Source organism: Myotis yumanensis, unplaced genomic scaffold (assembly GCF_028538775.1).
Source record: "Myotis yumanensis isolate MYYU_CA2020_CCGP unplaced genomic scaffold, mMyoYum1.0.hap1 SCAF_4, whole genome shotgun sequence".
Taxonomy (NCBI): Eukaryota; Metazoa; Chordata; class Mammalia; order Chiroptera; family Vespertilionidae; genus Myotis; species Myotis yumanensis.
The window spans coordinates 98,193,691-98,208,662 of record NW_027223755.1 but is presented as its reverse complement, the minus strand read 5'-3'; the positions used below and the strand labels follow the sequence as shown (position 1 = coordinate 98,208,662).

The 14,972-nt window shown below is 43.6% G+C and overlaps 1 protein-coding gene across 14 annotated transcripts in view; it reads left to right on the top strand.

Moving 5' to 3' along the window:
* Window positions 1–14,972, top strand: part of RBFOX1 (RNA binding fox-1 homolog 1) — a 2,061,082-nt gene that overhangs the window by 484,798 nt on the left and 1,561,312 nt on the right. For all 14 annotated transcript variants that reach the window (XM_070413026.1, XM_070413017.1, XM_070413018.1 and 11 more), the window contains exon 3: window positions 6,384–6,416. In XM_070413026.1, the coding sequence (XP_070269127.1) occupies window positions 6,384–6,416 (33 nt within the window). The remainder of the gene's footprint in view (window positions 1–6,383; window positions 6,417–14,972) is intronic.

The following is a 14,972-nucleotide window of genomic DNA, read 5'->3' as shown; positions in this document are numbered from 1 at the left end:
CAGCCAATAGGATGTGAGCTGAAATGATGCCACTTTTTATTTGGGTCCATAAAAAAAATACCTACTCTTGTTCCTCCATGTATTTGCCTCCTTCTAGCTGGTGGGGATGAAGATGGTCATGATGATTTTGGGAGCCACATATTAACCCTTTGAGTGCCAATCAATATCCTAGGAACTATGCTAAAATTGCCAAGGCATTTTTGCTGATTTTACAGCAGTTTAGGAAAAAAATTATGAATCGCAAGTAAATGAAGTTACATATTCAAAAACTTAAGGAAACCTTTCCTACATTGACATATTTAGCAATGTCATCATTAATAAAAGCAGACTTAGAACTGGACACCATTTCAAAGCTTTCATAGCGCTCCAGGCACTTTTGGTGAAAGACAGGAGGAGCGTGATCATGCTCCCCAGCACCCTAGGGGTTAAAGAGGGCAGGGCCCCTCTCAGCCTGGGTCCCTAAATGATCATGTGGAGGTGAGCTGGCCATCTAGGGCTGTTATGTGAGTAGGAGTTGAATATCCATTGTGTTGAGCCATTATAAATTGGGTTCTATTTGTTACCATAGCTTGGATGTGTCTGATCATTATAGGAGGTCTGCCCCACACGGCTCCCCAAAAGCTACCTGTGCCCCATGAAGGTGCCAGCATTTGGAAACTTTCCATGCAGAGGGCACCAATGAGCCATTGGTATTGGTCAGATAATCAGCACTGATACCAGATGAACTGATTTGTTGTGTGTTCAAGTGGAAAGGAATTTGCCCTTTTTCTCTAATCCATATGCTCAGTGACAGAGCCATTAGAACCAGAAAACCAAAGGATAAGAGGGCAGGAAAGAGAAGACCACTCATTCTCCCAACTAATCCCTCTGGTCAAAGCCTGGCCAGCACAGTTGAGGGCATGGGGGAGCGAACATTACATTGTCTGTGGGACTGAAGTTTCACACTGAGCTAGACTGGGATTCACGTGCCTGCGGGTAACAGGGAAGCTCTGCATCCTCCTGAGATGTCCTCACATCGCTGAGAAGGGAGGCAAGATGGAAGGAGGATGGGTATAAAGAGAAAGACTCCATGTTGGTGCTGTTCTGGGTTGGACCTTTTGTAAAAAATTCATCTAACCCCAAGACAACCTGGCAGCCTGGCAAAAACCATGTGGTTGACTACAGAGCATGAAGATTTAACGCTTTCATTTGAAAAACTATCCATAGAAGCAATCTCCCAGACTCAAGAATAGCATCCTCACAGACCTCTCTACTTGGAATTTAGGTGACACTGACAGCAAATAACAGCGGTGCCATTTGTGGATGTGGACACAAATCTGAAGGCCCAACAGGGTAGTGTGTGAGGAGGAATATGATTACTCCATCTTCTGCCTGGCAGGGCACTGTGGCATCGTCAGCACAGCCAGGGGAACACCCTGCCTTGAATCATGGAGGAGGGAAGGGGATGAGAGGAGAGGAAGGCAGAGAATGGGCATCATTCAATGAGATCGGAATGGGGTAACATCCAGCCAGGAAACAAAGAATAATTACTGTGTTCCTGGATTTTTGTATGGGAGTGCTGCTGGGCCTTGCAGAGAGCTGCATCTAATCATAGAGACCTGGGCTCCATTCCCTGATCTTCTACTTAACAGAGATGTAAGATTTGATCCTTATCTGGATTCATCTGAAGTGAGCTCGATCAGTTGAATGAGCTAATAAAATTCAATTGTGTCCTTAAGCCATTTTGGGTTGTTTCTATCTCATGCAAACAAAAAAGACCTGTTGACCCCTACCCTTGCAAACGTAAGAGAGTTGTACCCCAACATGCTCAGCACAGAAGATTGGAGAGTTTGGAGCAACGGAGCCCAGATGGTATTTGAGCATCTCAGCCACAGGTGTAGAGGAGACTGAGTGGGTTTGCTTGAGCAGTAGCTGCCCCTCTAGCAATGAACTCCATCCTGTTATCTATTAACTTGTGGGAAGTCCCAGGAGGGAAACCATCTCTCCATTGTGTGAGCAAAATCCCTGGGTAGGCTTTGAAGGCAGTTTTGGAGTCTTACCTGGGTTTAGGCCCTGTCTCTGACCCTCCCTAGTGTGGCCTCAGGAGAAGAAAGGTCAGTTTCCCCATCTGAAAAAGCGGCAGGTGAGGCGGCGCTGAGCCACACACACCAACTTCCTAGCGCAAGCGAGGAGGAAACCCTTAATGTTAGCCTTTGCAATTTCAAACAATCCTAGTGAAGAGGAAGGAAATGATTAAAGGGAAGGGAAACCACTGGCACAAAGCATTAAGGGACGTCCTGCCAGGAGTTTCCTGCATCCCTGTGTGCCTTGCACTGTTCCACAGAACGGCCACCTCAAACGTGGCTCTAATCATGTCAGCCCCCGCTGGAGGCCCTCTGATGGCTGCTGCTGCTGACAAGATAAAAGCCAAGCACCTTAGCCTGGCACCTGCAGGCCTTAAAGAGCCCTCACTCCTCCAGCTGCCTCCACAGTCCATTCTGGCTGCCTCAGATGCCACGGTGGATCACAGACAGGCCTGAACTCTGTAAGTGCCACATTCCTAAACCAGCCCTGAACTTATTGGAAGTGGATCTAACATAATCATGACTATACAATCAACCCCAGATGCAGTATATGGAGGGTCCAGTAACTCTCACTACTTGCTTTTCATATAAATATCTAATATGTAGAACTATAAACCACAAATGAAATATGATATATCTCCCATTGGCCACAAGCCTTACCATTCCCTATTGTACCATATGCTCTGTGTCATCTTCTACTCTGTGTATATATACAGATGTGAGTGGGTAAGAAAGTTGTTTTCAGTCTCTTCTTGAATGAGAAAAGGCCAATATTGAGGACATGTATAGCTTTATTTATATCTTATTTTAAATATATGTTCAATTTGAAAAATAATACATGGATATATCCTCAATGAAAAATTCAAATAATTCAGGGAAAGAGAAAGTTTCTCAAGACTTGTATTGCCCGGCCAGTGTGGCTCAGTTGGCTGAGTGTTGTGCTGTGCACCCAAAATATCGCAGATTCAATTCCCGGTCAGTGCACCTACCGGGGTTGCAGTTTGATCCCCAGTTGGAGAGCATACTGAAGACAACCAATTGATGTGTGTATACTGATCTATATGTTCTCATTAACAGTATGTGTTGTAGAATTTTTTCATGTCAAAACATTAGGATCTACTCCATTCATTCAAACTGCTGCATAATATTTATAATATGATGTATAATAATCTGTTTGACTTAGAGCAGTGGTTCTCAACCTTGTATGCACATTAGAATCACCTGGGAATCTTTTTTAAATCCTGATTTCTGGGCCTCATCCTCCAAGATCAGGCCCAGAAATCAGGATTTTAAAAAGATTCCCAGGTGATTCTAATGTGCATCCAAGGTTGAGAACCAATGACTTAGAGGATCATAAACTGGAAATCCAACAGCCACATCTGGACTAACATATGTGTTTTGTTTGCCTAGAACCACATGTTGCCTATTATAAACTGAATGCAAATGGTTTTAGGTGGAGTAAGCGACTGAACTTGCACACAGGCCCCAACCTTCCCTACTATCTTATAGGCAGCCTGCTTTATACACTTTTATTACTTTTCTGGTCCCTGTAGGCATTTGAGAGTTCAAACCCTGTTTTCTAGCTATTATTTGATTCTGTACATATTAAAAATTTTTTTAGAAAAGTATTGCTATTATGAACAATACTGCAATGAATAGCCACATCCATGACTCTCTGTTTTCATTTACCTAAGGTATATGCAACACCTGGGCTTGCTTAATAGGGGGGAATGAAAGAGGTCACACAACTGAAAATGCAGTTAGGAGACATGCATAAGATTATGAAGTGGAGGGAATCAGAGAGGTCTGTGGAGAACTGTCGCACAGGTGCTCTGGAAGCAGGGAGAGCCTCCTGCTTATGACCTGTAGCTGCTTAATATCACACTGTCCATCCCATGTTCCTGTTAGTTGTCAGCAGGGAAAGCTCACACACAAATGATTGCTTGGGAATCAGCTGCTTGCTCTCCCAACCCCAGCTCTGTATGGGCTGCAGAGGAGACGGGGGAGGGCAGGCTCAGGACCCTGACATTCATCACACTCTGGAGTGTTTCTCCAGCCTGGCTCCTGGATTCATGGCTTGGCAAGCCTCAGGCCATAGCTAATGGACTTTCTTGGCCAAGGTCAGTCTGAAGGCTGGCCTACTGTTTAGGAAGCTAATGGTGCATGAAAGTTGCCCCGTGGGTAGCAGGCTCCATCTGAGCTGCCTCTGGGGGTAATGGCTTAGGTGAGGGCTAGTCTGAGACCTTGAAGTGAACCGAGAGAGGTGGTGCTGAGAGGGGGGCCAGTGTGAAGTACAGATTGGCTAACCCGGGAAACCATACCTTCCTAGGGCATCTGCTGCATACACTGCTGTGAGCATGTACTGGTCCCTGTCTCCATCAGCTTGGGCTGCTATGACAGAGCACCAGAGACTGGGCCAATTAGACAATAGGAATTTATTTCTCACAGTTCTGGAGAGTGGAAGTCCAAATCAAGGAGCCAGCAGGGTGGGTATTGGAGAGAGTCCTCTCCTTGGTTGTGGGTGGCCTCCTTTCTTCTGTGTCCTCATATGACCTTTCCTCAGTGCACTCAGGGGGAGAGAGGGAGGAACTGGAGGCAAAGGAAGCACTCTTTGGTGTCTCTTCTGATAGAACAGTAATCCCACCATGAGGGCCCTGCCCTATGAGCTTCTCTAAACCTAATTACCTCCCAAGGGTCCCATCTCTAAATACCACCACATATGGGGTGAGAGTTTCATAAATTACAAGGGGGGGACAATTCAATGTATAGTGATTTGGTAGGAATATATGACTGAGGTTGGCCAGGTCAACCCCAGGTATAAGAAAGTTGCAAGGCAAGAAGTTATCTGCCCCAGCCAAGAGATCCCTTCTAGGCACATGTGAGAAATGGTGGACAGGCCCTAACCGGTTTGGCTCAGTGGATAGAGCGTCGGCCTGCAGACTGAAGGGTCCTGGGTTCGATTCTGGTCAAGAGCATGTACCTTGGTTGCAGGCACATCCCCAGTAGGAGGTGTGCAGGAAGCAGCTGATTGATGTTTCTCTCTTATCGATGTTTCTAACTCTCTATCCCTCTCCCTTCCTCTCTGTAAAAAATCAATAAAATATATTTCAAAAAAAAAAAAAAGAAATGGTGGATGGTGTCCACAGCAAATCCTTTGATACAGAATAGGCCATGAATACAAGTCTGAGTCTACATGTCTTTATCTTGGGTTTAAGACTAATTTTCTCTAATGAATAACTTTCTGGTTTTTGTAAATGATTTAAATGGTCTAAGCCAGTGGTCAGCAAACGCATTAGTCAACAGAGCCAAATATCAACAGTACAACAATTGAAATTTCTTTTGAGAGCCAAATTTTTTAAACTTAAACTATATAGGTAGGTACATTGTTATTAACTTAACTAGAGTACTCCTAAGGCTTAGGAAGAGCCACACTCAAGGGGCCAAAGAGCCACATGTGGCTCTCGAGCCGCAGTTTGCTGACCATGAGTCTAAACCCAATGTTCTCACCTGTGAAATGGGAGTAATAAAAGTTGTTCCAGGGATTAAATGAGACAATAAATGTTAAAATTTGGCACATTGTCAGGCACCAGTCTTGGTTGCACAAAATTATGTGCATTGTGAAAAAAAAAAGGCTGTTGTTGCTGTAGTTAGTAGTTCTACCTTATTATAACACTGACTCGAAACTTTAAGGGAAGTTCTGGCCAGTATCCTCAGTGGTTAGACCATCAGCCCTCACATCAAAAAGCCACAGGTTTGATTCCCCATCAAGGGCACATACCTGGCTTGCAGGTTCAATCCCTGACTGCAGGTGGGGCACGTGAGGAAGCAAGCAATTGATGTGTCTCTTTTACATCAATGTTTCTCTTTCTCTATCCCACCCTCCATTCTACTCTCTCTAAAAATCAATGGAAAAAATATACTTTTGGTGAGGATCAACAAAACAAAAAAATTTTAAGGAAAAAGGAACCCTCAAAAATGCCTTCAATGCTTTTGCTTTCTCAGTGTTCACTTAATCATGATCAGTGCATGCGCACTGCACACGGCCCTCACCTTTTTTTCCTGGCAAGATTGTTATAATGTGTTAAAAATATTAATTATCCTCTTCACCTTTAACACAGGACTGGAAAAACAAATCTTGTTTCTCTGCCTGGTAAAAGCAAAAGTGCCGTGTGTGTGTGTGTGTGTGTGTGTGTGTGTGTGTGACCCATTGTCCCCTCAGGTCAAAACAAATTATTGATGCCAGTTCCTTTAAAAAGACAATTAATCCAATTACCTTCCTGTTGAATCAATCCTAATGTCTTTGTTTTCTTTAACTTGCAGGTTTCGGCAAGCCTGGCTGCCAGCAACGCCGAGGTAGGAAATGTGGTCTTCCTGTCACTTTGGAGGGCATTTTGAATGCTTCTGTTTTGGGGTGCAGGGAAATCGGTGTCTGGCTGTAACTCCTCTGTGTGACCTCTGATGGTTGGATGCTGTGCTCTCACCTGGTTGTTCCTGTGCTGCTGGGTTTGGGGCTAACCTGGCCCCTGTGCTGGACTTCATGGTGGAGTGTGTGCTGAGTAGTCTGGTAAAGACGGCTAATGGTCTCACAGCTGGGTCTCCTGCTTGTTGCTGTCATGGTGGCCTCAGGGTCTGTCTGTATATACCTGATACGATTCTTGCTCCACTGAGACAAGCCTTTGCTTTGGCAGTGACTCCTCCCTCTGTCTGTGGTGGTTTCCATCCCCTGCCCCATCCTGTTCCTCTCTCTGAGCATCCTCAGGGCATGAAGAAAACTATGGCTGATGCTGAAAACATAGGCAAATAATTTTTAAAAGTTGCTGGTCAGAAGTCACCAGCAAGGTGACCATCCATTGGGAATTGTACAGGAAGGACAGGTAGAAAGTTCACTTCCGATAAAGGGCACTAATTCTATTCATCAGGCCTCCACTCTCATGATCAAATTACTTCCCAAAGGTCCTGTCTCCTAATACCATCACACTGAGGGTTAGGATTTCAACATTCAGTGCATAACAAAACATGAACCAGGTCTCACTCAAATCATGGCCTGGTGCATAGTGAGTGTGCAATAAATGTTAGCTCCACGCCTCCTTAAGGCCTGATTGCTGGAAACTAGATCAGACCTGAATAGGTCTCAGGCACTGTGGTCAGCACCACGGACAGCTACCACTTCCTGCAAACTTCCATCTTCCCCTAGGAAGTCTCACATTTGTGCAACATTTGGCTTTTTAAAGCATCAGTCAACAATTAAACACCTTTACATATGTCGCCTCTTTTCAATGTCAGGATATTTGTTATAACCATTTTTCAGATTTAAAAATGGACTTTTGGAGAATTGAAATACTTTAAACATTGGGGAAATAGTGCTTAATGATCTAACAATTCTACTCCTACGTATGTGCCCAAGAAAAATGACTGCTTATATCTACCAATAAATATATGTAATAATTTTCATAGAAGCTTTATTTATCACAGCCCCAAACTAGGAACAAACCAAATGTCCATTAAGGGGATAATAGGTAAATAAATTGTGGTATATCCATGCAATTTAAGACAACAATAAAAGAAGAATTGTCTATAGATATATGAAACAGCCTGTATGAATCTCAGAGGTGTTGGTGAAAAAATATCAGTAGGAAAGAACACACCCTGTATAGTTTTATTTACACACATATGCAAAAACACTCCCCTCTGGTGATAAAAGTAACAATAGAGGTTATGTCTGTGTCAGGCACAAGAGAACTTGTTGGGTGATGGGGAATGTGCAATACCTTCATCTGGATGTGGTTACATAGGTAACCATCACATGTTGAATGTATAGTGCTACTTGTAAGATAGATGTACTTTATATTAGGTAATTTGTATTTAAGAAAAAAAATAAAGCTGCTTGCCAAAAAAAAAAAAAAAAAAAAAAAAGAACCACAAACAATAAAAAGTATAAAACAGGATAATGAAAAAGAAAGATGAACAGGTGGTATGGAGGAAATGAGGAAGTGTAGCAATGCTCAGTATATAGACAAAACTGCAGATCAAAAATAACCTTCATTCATTCATTCATTTATTCATTCATTTATTCATTCATTTATTCATTCATTTTTACTCCAGACTCCCATTCCCCAGATAGAGCAAAAAAAATCACTCCAACTTTTTCTTTCTCCTAGCCATCCTATATAATAAAAGCATAGTATGCAAATTGTTACCTTGACTGGGAGTTGTCCAAGAGTTCGACCAGGGGGCAGGGCCAGCCAGGGAAAGGGAGGGAGGCCCCAGTCAGCAGCTGGCAGCCGCTAGGGGCCCTACCAGTGCACAAACTTGATGCATTGGGCCTCTAGTTGTTTATAAGGCTGAATTGTAATTGCTGCAGCCAGACCATATTTTTTGGCACTACTGCAGGGAGGTAACATTTTATTAATTGAATTTCTAATGGCAATTCATCAAAGCAAGCAATCACCATTATTTAGTGCATGATCCATATTCATGGCAGGTTTTGTTAGGTAAATAATAGTGGCTCTGGAGAAGTGCTTTTGTGGGTCCTTTTCCTTCCCAGATATCTTTCTTTCCCCCCTAAGTATAGACCAACAGTTGTAATTTAAGCAGAACAAACCCCACCTGTGGAGGAAACACTGGGTAAAGGGAAGCAAGATGAATTGCAAACACACAGAATCAGTGAGGAAGAATGGCTTTGCCAGTTCCCTTTCTCTCTGCAGATTGACAGTGAATATGTGAATAACGTTTGCTAAATCTGGACTTTGAAAACATGACAGCAAGCTGTTTGTGCCAATAATTTTTCATGGCATATGCACCACACACAGTTTTAATAAGATGGCACATGGACTATTGAGAAATGTTCAAATCCTGCAGAGGAAAGAGCTTTATCTTCTGACCAAATTCTGCCCAGTGATGTTTATGACAGCTGAAGAATTTATCTAAAATTCCCTCTGCTAACAGCAAAGCACATGGCCCTTTGTCCCCGAGCAGCCTGTAAGAACCAAACTAAGATGTCACATACATAATATAACAGATAAATGGCCCAATTTCCATGTCCACATGATGAATGGAATGCAAGTTCAGCACACACGTATTTGCACATTAATTGGCCCTGCATGGTTCCATTTTGTTCCTAAGTTGCTACTGTATGTCTCATGGACTCTTTCCCCTTCAGAATCATTAAGCCTGTTTTATCGCACAAATGCATACACATTTCCCCCCTATTTATCGTCACGCAGCTTGCCCTGCTGAGAGAGAACCAAGTAACCTGGGCACAGCCATTGCATTGCAAATGCCTACATCTGAGTTCTCTCTGCCACCAACTGCACATTAACACAAAGATCTGAGACCCAGCCCCATGGTGGCTTTGCTGACAGCCAAACAAAGAAGGTTGCAAGCAAAGATGTTTTTAAAAAATCACGTCTTTTCAGTTACCAGTTGGTTTCTTGCCTCACCTTAATGATTTCCTGTTGATAGTTTAATGGTGATATAAACCCAGTGGAGAGCTTCAATTTTGAGAAATTGGCCTGCTCCTATTTCATGGCAAAGCAGTCGCACTGAGATTGATTGATATTACAGTTTTGCTATCCCAAATAATTGCAATGGCAAGCTACCCAGGTAGCAAAACCCCGTGGGCTTCAGGAAGCATAGGTAGAATCTCCCTCCCACCAATCCCTTTTTCCTGCCAAGGAATCATTTATTTTTCCTGTCTCAGTCCTGGTTCTCAGGAAAGCAGATCGGGGGCTGCAGAAAACAGTGCTTTTGAGAAGGGACTGGTTGTTTGTTTTTGTTTTGTTTTGTTTGGTCCTGGCCATTCCAAGTCACTTGAGAGGCCAGAACATTTACAAGGCAAAATTGAGCTCTTGCACCAAGAGGGTTCCAGTGGAAAGAGGGTGAGCTTTGGAATCTTGTAGACAAGATATGACTCATGGGTCCCACGTACAAGTTATGTGCCTGTGGTCCAGTCACTTAACTGATCAAGAGCCTCTTATCAGTTAAATAGGAATAACGAAACCCATCCCAAAATATTGGTTTGAATTGTACATTTGATAATCTGCACAAAGCAGATGTTCAGGAATTATTTTGCTTCCTCAGACAACCCTCATCTCTTGTGTAAAGTAAGACAATAAGTAAATAACCTAATTAGCAATTAATTTTGAGACTCAGGGCTTTGAAAACTTGCTCCAATGATTGTACGTTGTGGCTGACCCAGACCTTGACCAGGCAGAAGTTTACTTACATGACTTAATTCACATGGAGTGAATGGCCCTCTTTGATCCTCCCAAGGGCAGGTCTACTTGAAGATCAGCAATATTTCCCAAGGAGCTCTCTTGGCCTGGTCTAGCTTTACCCAATCACACTTTGATAGTCTTTTCTGTCCTTGAAGCCAGCTCGAAAGAATATTTAAAGAAGCTCAAATAATCATCAGATCTTAATTCAAGGGCCAAGAATTCTCAGTTAGAAATACGATTGGTGTTTAGTAAGTTTGATGGACATGTGAGAGACAGCTATTGTATTCTGGGCAAAGCACTAAGCACTGGGATACACATACAAGTTTGACACCCAATCATACTCTCAAAGAATATATGGCTCAATACTGGGGGGGGGGGGGGGGTAAATCATAAATGCTATAGTATCATTTGTTTCATGAGAGCCAGGGTTCTTATCAGAGTGAAGCCCTCTCCACAAGTCCTGCTGCGTTTTCAATAAGTTTTTGTATCTGGGTTCAAATATGAGAGCCTAAGATTGGAAAAGGGTATCAATGGAGGCTTCCCAGAAGATGCAATATGCAGTCTGGAGCCCTGAGGAGTAAGTTAGGTTGGCATCAAGTAAAGAAAAGTAGAGAAAATGAGCAAAGGCAATGTTGGTAGAGAGTTTGCATGTTCAGGGAATAAGCATTAATGGGGCTGTGGAAGCAGCAAGGAAAATGGAAGAGATAGGAATGAACAGGGAGAAACCAAGGCCAAGTAACCTCATGGAAAGCAAAGAGCAAGAGGGTTACAAGAAAGAGATGTGGCTATGAAATGATTCAGTGGGTCCAAGGGAGTGAGCACTGCATTGATGGCACTGGGTTTGTCAAATCTACAATCATTAACAGCCTCAACAACTGCCTTTCCAATGTAGGTGATTGAAGCAGGGGTATTAGATGTGGTGGCTTAAGGAGTAAATGGAAAGAGAAGACATATAAGCATAGCGTAGACCAGCCTTTCAAGTATTTGAGCCACGGGAACTTTGGCCCTTGGCTGGAAGAAATTTTGAAGATGGAGATGGGAGGCAATTTTGTGTATGTCACAGGCCTGGAATGAAGATATGTGGATGAGCATCAGAACACAGATAGACCTTACCCACTGAAAGTTGGGCAGAGTATGCTTTGCTCACCACTGTGCCACCAGGACTCAGCACCATGCCAGAGAGTTGTGGCGTTAATTGGACCAAAAAGGGACATTTTCCCCCTGTGACACTGAGGAAGAAAGGATGAAGAGTAAGAGTGGATAAAGTTGATGGAGAGGGGAGAGAAATTGAAAGAGGTTATGCCTGGCAGTCTTCATCCTCCTAGTGAGTAGCAGAGGGAAATATATGTGCTGAGAATAAGGGGAACAGAAGCAGATTTGAGGGTTAGGGGGGGAACAAGCAGAGAGAGGGAACCACTGACTAAGGCACAGGTGAGACGCTGCTAGATCAGAGCTCTGTTCAGAAGCACCTGGGAGGGAGGTGAGAGGGAGCCTGACGCAGCGGCAGAGTGAACACTGTGTCCATCGCTCACCACGTGCTCACCGAGTGCCAAGCACTGTGTTATCCTCACGTGATCTTTACATTGAAGTCACTGTCCATATTTTACAGAGGAAGAAGCCAAGACTCTGAAAGGAGACATAGGTTGACTGGATGTACTTAAGAATTAAACAGCAGACTGTCAAATCTCAGAGGGAAGACAGGGGGCAGTGGGGGCAGGGGGTGGGGTGTAAAAGATCACCCAAAGAGCCAAAACCGGTTTGGCTCAGTGGATAGAGCGTCGGCCTGTGGACTGAAGGGTCCCGGGTTCGATTCCGGTCAAGGGCATGTACCTGGGTTGCGGGCACATCTCCAGTGGGAGATGTGCAGGAGGCAGCTGGTCGATGTTTCTCTCTCATCGATGTTTCTAATTCTCTATCTCTCTCCCTTCCTCTCTGTAAAAAATCAATAAAATATATATTAAAAAAAAAAAAAAAAAAAAAAAGATCACCCAAAGAACGTGTGTGCATGCATAAGCATAATGAATGGACACAGACAGTAGGGGGCGGGGGGGGTGAGGGCATGTGCTGAGGGGCAGGAGCAGGTGGGGAGGGGTCAATGGAGGAAAAAGGAGACATATGTAATAAAGAATTTAAATGAAAACACAAAAAAGAGAATGAGGGCATATGTCTGGCCAGTGTGGCTCAGAGGTTGAGTGTGGGACCATGAACAAGGAGGTCATAGTTCAATTTCCGGTCAGAGTACATGCCTGAGTTGTGAATTTGATCCCCAGTGGGGGATGTACAGGAGGCACATTGAATTTTATATCGCTCTTTCCCTCTCTCTTTCTCTCTCTAAAATCAATAAAAATATATTTAAAAAAAATTAGGGCATATTAAAAAAGAATTAAACAGCAGGACCAGTGTTTGAATAAGTCTGCCTGATCACAGGGCTGGGGCTCTTTCTTCTATGAACCCCACCATTGTGAGCTCAGCTATTGAGTCTGATGCCTGGGTTCAGCTCCATCATTTCCTATATCCAGTCCTTACCGGTGGTGAAACTCGGGAAAGTTACTTAACCTTGGTGTGTCCCATTTGTCTCCTCCATAGAATGAAAATAATTAATGAATGAACCTTATAGTGCTTTTTTTGCAATAGTGAAAAGGCATAATATAAGATAGGGAGGCAATTATAATATTACCTGGTGCATAGATAGTGCTTAAGATGTGCTCGTCACTGTGGCTGTTGGTGTCATTGGGAACTCATTCACAGTGACAATGGGAAATGGCAGGGGTGCCAACCAGAACTAGTTTGTAGCCTCTGAACCAAATGGAAACATCAGTCCCGGAGTCTTCCAGAAGCACCTGACTCCGGGGAAATTAATTGAGGGTCCCCAGAAAAAGGTAAGTAGTTTTAAAATTTCTCTTTCCACTGCTTCTGTCAGAAAAAAAAAAAGTGTGTTTGTTACTATGAGGTTTTGAGGATGCTAGAAGGATCTCACTATTTGTATGTTGCAATGGGATTAAAAATAACAAAAAGAAAAAAGCTAATTTTTAATTAGCATCTGACTACATGCCAATCACCCTACAAGTCATTTTATATACCTTGTCTTGTTTAATTTCACTTTTACAAGAACCCTATGAAGTAAGCACTATTTCCTAAAATATCGTATTTTACAGATAAGCAAACTGAGGCTCAAGGTATCTGATTAAATGAGTCTTGGAGGCAATAGGAGGGGGAATCAGGAATCATATCCAAGACTGTTAGATCCTAAAGCCAGCTGAGGTGATGCGGAAGTGAGGCCAGGAGTCACCTACTGTCTCTCAGGGGCAAAGGCCGGGCCTTTCCACCCTCAAGAGAAAAATCCATTCTCTCATCCAGACCCTTTCTTCTTCCATGCCTTCCCCTGCCACAGCTCAACCAGTTTCATTGACACGCTCTCATAAGATGTCGTGAGTGCTCTGTGATCACAAACCCCCATTCCCACACCATAAATTATTTCCTACAGTTTTGACACCGTTTATTTCCATAGCATTATACATTCCAACCTTCTGACTGTTTAAGATCAAAAGATGTGCTCCAGGCTCATATTTCACTTCAGCTCTCAGACTCGATGCACCAAATTAGACTGAACAGCGGAGGCTCCAGCCTGTCATAGTCTGTAATGTTGCATAATTACAAGGATTCAGCATGTTTTCTCAATGGCAAAGGAGAAACAGACCCGTCCACAGTGGCATGGCTTCCACAGAGGCAATGGGAGAAGGCTTAGAGATGTGGCGATGGAAGGGGAGCTTTGGGACATTCGGATTCAGCCCAGGGGTAGGGAGGTAAACTGATTGTGGAAATCAGGGCCACGGACAAAGATTTATAAAGGGTCAGAGAATAAAGAGGGGGTCCACATAAGAAACACTGGGTGCCCTGAGAGAATCATGGCAATACTGGGTCTAGGGAGAAAGAAGGAAGAAGGGCCACATCTGGATCCGGACTGGGCTCAGGGGCTCAGGAACCAAGCAGACTACATGTATTAGCAGATGGCCCTCTCTTGGTGGGCATGCATTGATTCAACAAGCTTAAAGAGCGTTGACTACTTGATAGCTACTCTTTTGGACCTGATCACTTAAAATGAATAAGATACGTGCTTTCAAGGAGCCTGTGATCTAGTAAAATATGCAGATAGTGAACAGATGCTTTTAGCCAACTTCTAAAATAGAAGTGGGTTTGAGGTAGAGTGAACACCTAGAGAGGATGATCAAGTCTCCTGGGAAGTCGACTGAGACTTCCCAGATGACGTGAGTCCTTTTTTCTCCTGCATCCATGTGCCCTAGTTCTAAGACCAGTAAGAAGTATTGGGGTCCACATACATGTACACTACAGTTTGTGGCATTTTAAATAATTGGGAATAAACTTGACAAACAGCAAAGAGACTTCTTTAGCTTAACCGTATAGTGGTTGGGGAATGGAAGTGGAGAGAAGAACATGTGGGTTGGACCTGATAAAGAACATTGCAGGTGACCCTTGATAATGGCAGTGACAATGGTGGTTGTGGTGGTGAGGACGGTGGTGGTAGTGGTGATGATGGTGGTGGTTGTGGTTGTTGTGGTGGTGATGATAGTGGTTGTGGTGCTGATGATGGTGGTTGTGGTGATGATGGTGATGGTGATGGTGATGATAGTGGTTGTGGTGCTGATGATGGTGGTTGTGGTGGTAAAGGTGGTAG